At 36.9% G+C, this 6,959-nt stretch overlaps 1 protein-coding gene across 1 annotated transcript; it reads left to right on the forward strand.

Moving 5' to 3' along the window:
- Positions 1 to 583: 583 nt before the first annotated feature.
- Positions 584 to 6,956, forward strand: LOC140978919 (probable serine/threonine-protein kinase PBL3; the record flags this gene model as incomplete). Its single annotated transcript, XM_073444156.1, has 4 exons — positions 584 to 1,046; positions 5,690 to 6,027; positions 6,118 to 6,253; positions 6,868 to 6,956. Coding segments are annotated over exons 1-4 (621 nt in total), but the record flags the coding sequence as incomplete, so codon positions are not given.
- Between the last annotated feature and the right edge of the window lie 3 nt (positions 6,957 to 6,959).

Here is a 6,959-nt window from a genome sequence, read left to right on the forward strand (position 1 = left end):
CATATTATTGGCTTTTTATTTGGTCTCTGTTGAGTTTTGGTGATAAAGTAATTATATGATTTGAGTTCTTCGGAGTAGGGAATTAGTGCTTAATTCGCTACAATGTATTGATCCTTAAGCACTTAATAGAGACAACGATATGTTTTAAGAAAATTGTACTTTGTTATATATCTCAGTTTGCTTGATTCATTATTTTCCTCATAGAAATTAGTTTGCTTGATTCATTATTTTCCTCATAGAAATTAGTTTTGTTGTATTATATTTCTGGTGTTATTATATTATACAACATATTTGTTTGTTAATTTTTTGTATGTCTACTATACATTAATGCAATAGTTTTAACAGACATGATCTCTTTAGAATGTGAGTTTCATTAACTCTAGAAGAAACTTGATTAATTTATTATCGATTTATTTTCTTTTAATTAGATATTAGACTTATTCTGTGTAAGGCTGACTTATTTCTCATAAGTTGTAAATTTTGGTTTTGAATTAAACACATTCATTTTGTGTGTTTTCTATGGATTGACAAATGCATGCAACGATTGTGTGGTCAGCAATAATATAATTCAATTCCCACACAAAATATTCAACCGAAGCTTGATTTGTTTGTAGGGAATGAAAACCTGCGAACGCGTTAGCATTAAATAGGACGGATTTAGTTTAGGTGGGACTGGGGACAGTAGCTAGCTGCCCAAATTGATTGATGATACGAAAACCAGTACAGAATATATCAATGGCAGACTCCTATTTCATTTAGCATATCCTTTCGGGCTTCGGCCCTTTCCCGTTCTACTTTCTTTAAGCCCTTCTGCGAAAACAATGCTGATGATTTCTTCGAAAAGCCTGTTCTTTGTAGATCAGAAGTGGGGAGCTTCAATTCAAGAACCGTTCTTGAAAACCCTTTCTTAAATTTACATTTTTGTGCCTGATTGTTTTGTTGTTTTCTTGATTTCTATCGAGGACCCTTCTCGGTTGCTCTGATCGTAATGGGAAATTGCTTTGGTTCCTCAGCTAGGGTCGATGCCTCTCTTAGCACCCCCTCTGGTATTTTAATCTCGTTTTTTCTTATTTATATGTTTCTATTATTAGTTGTTCCAGTTAGAATGGATTTAATTGAAGCTTTTCTGATTAGTTTCTGTGTTGCTCTGTTCTTGGTTCGAGTTATGATTACCCATGGCCCAACGTTAAACCTTTTTACCTGGCAAAGGTGGACCTTTTTAAGTTTTCAAATTTAGGCTCTGATTCTAAAGTTTTTGGCCTTAGGAATTGCTGAGATGAATATAAAATCTTGCTCTTTGTCGACTCTTTGTTTTATGAGTTCTGAAGGAGGAGAATGGATTCAACATCTTGCCTTTTGTTGAATCTTTGTTTTATGTGTGCTGAAGGAGGAGAACGTTCTACTTCTGTAGAGGTGCTATGGCTTCTTTGTATGGACTTGAGTCTATAATTTCCTTTTAGTTGCATATTTGATTTACCTTGTTACCGCAGATGGACTTAAAAAATTTGATTTTTATGTTGATTAATTTTTGTCTACTCCTTGGAATTATGGCTGTTGCAAGTGTCGGCAATATGTTAGGTGACATTAAATGTGGGTTGAATTAATCAGCTTTTTGAGTTGTCAAATTTGACAACAGAATTTTCAGACGACAGACGCGTTTTATATGCGTTTTCACACGGACGAAAAGCTCTATAAATAGAGCTCCCTCCCCTCATTCAGAAATCATCAATGAATGAGACAAAGTATCTCGCTCCTTCTAGAGATACAACCGGTGCTTGCCAAACATCCCAATGAATCAGCTCAAATATGTTTTTGCTTTTGGCACTAGAATTGCCAAACTTTAATCTGTGTTGTTTACTGGTAACACAATGCTCACAAAAGTGTAGCACTTTTGTGAGTCCCGGCAGCAGTTTCCATTCTGAGAGAATTTTCAAACCTCGTTCTGACATATGTCCAAGCTTTCTATGTTATAATACAGTTAATTCTTCTCCTGAACCAATGGATGCAGCAGCTAGTTCCGCTTCTATGCCATAATATTTTATGGTGTACACCACTCACTGTGTTTCCAAAGAGAACACAAACTCTCTTAATACATGAGAACAAACACCTCACAAATATTAAATAATTAAATACTCAAATACTATAAGATGAGAGAGAACGCGATGAAGGGGTGATTTCTGAATGAGGGGAGGGAGTTCTATTTATAGAGCTTTTCGTCTGTGTGAAAACGCGTATAAAACGCATCTTCCGTCTGAAAATTCTGTTGTCAAATTTGACAACTCACAAAGCTGCTTAATTTGGGTGTATCCAATCAAGAAGAAATCAGATGTTTTCCAGATCTTCAAAGATTTCAAAGCGTGGGTTGAACTTAATTTTGAAAAGAAAATCAAGTATTTGAGGGCTGACAATGGAGTAGAATATGCCAGTGGCGAATTTGATGAATATTGTCGACATGAAGGCATCAAAAGACAGTTTACGAATGCTTACACACTTCAACAGAACGGAGTGGCGGAGCGGATGAACAGGACCTTGTTGGACAAAACAAAAGCCATGTTGAGGACTGCGGGTCTAGAAAATCATTTTGGGGGAAACAGTTTGTTATATTATCAATCGTTCTCCTTAAGTGGCTATTGATCTGAAGATTTCGATGGAGATGTGGACCGAGAAGTCGGCAGATTATTCTCATTTGCATACATTTGGAAGTCCTGCGTACGTTATGTACAATGAGCAAGAAAGATCGAAGTTGTATTTGAAATCCAGAAAATGTATCTTCTTGGGTTATGCTGATGGAGTAAAGGGGTTTCGCTTGTGAGATCATACTGTTCACAAGCTTGTCATCCGCAGAGATGTTATCTTCTAGGAAGATAAAGTAAAGGGAGACAAATGCACACTGAATTCAGAAACTAATATATTTCAGGTGGAAAATAAGACGGACGAAGGTCAAATTTCTTGTGAAGCAGTACCAAAGCACGAAGAACAAGAACATGTTGAGTTTGAGGTTTCCAATGTGACGCAGTCAACTCGAGACAGAAGACCACCAGGTTAGTTTTCAGATTATGTCACTGAAAGCAATATTGCATATTGTCTATTACAGAGGATGGTGAGACATTGAGTTTCCACGAGTCTACTCAAAGCTCAGGTGTATCCTTGTGGATGATAGCAATGCAAGAAGAGTTGGAGGCATTAGACAAGAATAAAACTTGAGATCTTGTTACACTACCACGAGGGAAGAAAGCCATTTGTAACAGATGAGTCTATAAAATCAAGCGCGGTGGCGATAACCTAGTGGAGCGGTATCATATTAGATTGGTGGTAAAAGGGTATGCTCAGAAAGAAAACATTGACTTCAATGAGATATTTTCTCCTGTGGTTCGGCTTACAACAGTCAGAGTGGTGTTGGCATTGTGTGCGGTGCTTGATCTACATCTAGAACAACTAGATGTGAAAATGACATTTCTTCATGGAGATCTTGAAGAAGAAATCTATATGCTCCAGCCAGAAGATTTTGCGGAAAAATGCAAAGAGAACTTGGTTTGCAGGTTGAACAAATCTTTGTACGGTCTCAAACAGACGCCAAGACGTTGGTACAAGAGATTTGATTCCTATATCATGAGCCTTAAATACAACAGATTAAATGCAGTCCCTTGTACATATTTCAAGAGGTTTGGTGATGATTATATCATTTTGCTGTTGTATGTGGACTACATGTTGGTAGCAGGCCCCAACAAAGATCAGATCCAAGGATTGAAGGCACAATTGGATAGGGAATTTGATATGAAGGACTTGCGACCGGTAAACAAGATTCTAGGGATGCAAGTTCACCTAGACAGAAGTAATAGAAAGATTTGGCTTTCCCAGAAAAATTATTTGAAGAAAGTCTTGCAACACTTCAACATGTAAGATAGTAAGCCAATCTCGACCCCTCTTCTTGTTAATTTCAAGTTATCCTCCGAAATATGTCTTAGCAGTGAAGCAGAGAGCATGAAGATGTCTCGTGTACCATATGCATCAGTAGTGGGAAGTTTGATGTTCGCCATGATCTGTACATGACCGAACATTGCTTAAGCAGTGAGAACAGTTAGTCGGTATATGATGAATCTTGGGCTGGACGATAGCACTGGAGTACTGTTAAAAGGATCCTTAGATACATTAAAGGTACTTAAAATACTGCGTTATGTTATAGAAGATCAGATTTTACACTCAGATGATATGTCGATTCAGATTATGCAGGTGATCCTGTTAAGAGGAAATCTACTACTGGTTATGTGTTTACACTTGCAAGGGAGCAGTAAGCTGGGTTTCAAAACTGCAAACAGTTGTGTCGTTATCTACAACGAAGACAGAATATATGGCAGCTACTCCAGCTTACAAGGAAGCAATATGGATTAAAAGGTTATTGGAGGAGATAGGGCACAAACAAGAGAAAATGTTCCTTTGTTTTGTGACTGTCAAAGTGTCTTGCACATTGCAAGGAATACAGCCTTTCATTCCAGGACGAAACACATTGGAGTCCAATTTCACTTTGTGCGGGAAGTAGTAGAAGAAAGAAGTATGGATATGCAGAAGATCCATATGAAGGATAACATAGCTGATTTTCTAATCAAGGTTAACACTGATAAATTTGAGTGGTGTAAATCCTCAAGTGGCCTAGCGGAAACATAAGCAGCAGAGAATTGCAAGATTGAAAAGATGTGTGGAGATGCGTTGATTGTCGATCAAATCTCCAAGTGGGAGAAATGTCGGCAATATGTTAGGTGGCATTAAATGTGGGTTGAATTAAGCAGATTTGTGAGTCGTCAAATTTGACAACGAAATTTTCAGACGGAAGACGCATTTTATACGCGTTTTCACATAGACGAAAAGCTCTATAAATAGAGCTCCCTCCCCTCATTCAGAAATCATCCCTTCGTCGAGTTCTCTCTCATTTTATAGCATTTGAATTTGAGTGATTAGTTCTAAAATATTTGTGAGATGTTTGTTCTCCTGTATTAAGAGAGTGTGTGTTCTCTTTGGAAACACTGTAAGTGGTTGTACACCATAAAATATAATAGTGGAATTTTTTTCATCTTGTCCGTGATTTTTACCCAATAATTTTTTGGGGTTTTTCACTTAAATCTCGATGTCCAATTTATTTTTTATTTTCATATTATTATCTCACGTTGCCTTACGTGGGACCAACAGCAATAAGAAGCTTCAATTTTCTTCCATACTTCAAGGTTTGGGTTTTATGTGTAGCTTATGTAAATTTGATTCTTTGGATATTGCAGTTACATTTCCATTCACTAAATGTAACCATAGACATCCAAAAAAGCGGCAAAACTTTATCGATAAATTTATAAAGATATGACGATGTGTTAAGGTACGACATCTAGGAGAATATTCAAGGCAAATGGCAAGTATGCTAGAATTAGGATATTTTATCTTCTGCAACTGCTGTTATAATGTTGTAACCAAATGGCAAGATTTTGTGGAATGAATATCTTACTCGATGACTATATATTTGTCTACGCAATTCTTATAATAATTCAACTGTTCCACATCAAAGTTTTTTGCTGTGAATTAGGACACGATCTATCACTATGTTTAGGAACTATCTTCTTCTATAAACATAAATTTTTGAAAGGTGTTTACTCCATGGGGTTGTAATTAGCTAATAATCTAACCTGTATTATTATTCTGAATGTACAAGCATCAAGATTTCCCCGCAAAATGTGCAATTCATCATCTCGTTTCAACATAAGCATTCCCATTTACAGTCGCAAAAGCAGTGTCGAAAGCCTTCCAACTCAAAGATCGGAGGCTGAAATACTCTCATCACCTCACGTGAAGCCCTTCTCATTTAACGAGTTAAGGAATGCGACGAGAAACTTTCGACCTGACAGTCTTCTTGGTGAAGGAGGATTTGGCTATGTTTTCAAGGGATGGATTGACGAGAATACTCTTACCGCCACAAAGCCTGGGTCGGGACTTGTTATTGCTGTCAAGAAGTTGAAGCCTGAAGGTTCCCAAGGCCACAAGGAGTGGTTGGTATGTTTTTCCTTTGTCACGCAATGGATTTATTTCTTACTGAATTTTTTATGCATCGATTATTTTGACCGGACTGCTTATGTTTTGCAGACAGAAGTTAATTATCTGGGTCAACTTCGACATCTGAACCTAGTTAAACTTATTGGATACTGCTCTGAGGGTGATAATCGGCTATTGGTCTATGAGTTCATGTCGAAAGGAAGTCTAGAGAATCATTTGTTCAGAAGTACTCTTTGCACTGAAATTAACTTTTATTATCGCCTTTTTACCTCGTTTTATTATATATCGATTCATAAAGTCCTTTGTACAATAGTGAAGAAATTTTATTGACTACTTATATTTATTGGTTATGTCATTGTGTTACATATCAATTCTTAAAGTTATTTCTTAATGACAAAGATATTTAAATAGCTATTTCTTGAATTTACTTGTCACCTCTTTACTATCTTCTTAGTACTTATAATTAACTGCAGTTATACTCTCTGATTGTATTTGTACTGCAACTGAGCCTTCTGGTTTCTTTCCCCTTGTGCACAGTTTGTTTTGGATAACAACGAAGATCTTAGAGTAAACTCATTCGGTTTCTTTCAGTTTGACATCTTTACTTGTGCTAATAGCCAGTCTTCTTGAAATGTTGGAGTAGTTAAGCGATGCTGTCGTCTATATGCAGATCCATCAATATTTATTTATTTTCTTTCATTTGTAACCTAGGAGAATGCTAACTTTCCGTTTATGTGATCTTGTTTTTGCCATGAGAACATTCTCTGTATTTTTTTTTACCGAAAGTTGGCATGTGGCGTATAACGATATGTGGCATTTGAATCCAATTGCATGGTGCAGGAGGGCCTCAACCCATTTCGTGGGCTACTAGAATGAAGGTTGCAACGGGTGCGGCTAGGGGGCTTTCTTTCTTGCATGAAGCTAGAGAACAA

The sequence above is a fragment of the Primulina huaijiensis genome, chromosome 6, assembly GCF_012295235.1.
Source record: "Primulina huaijiensis isolate GDHJ02 chromosome 6, ASM1229523v2, whole genome shotgun sequence".
NCBI lineage: Eukaryota > Viridiplantae > Streptophyta > Magnoliopsida > Lamiales > Gesneriaceae > Primulina > Primulina huaijiensis.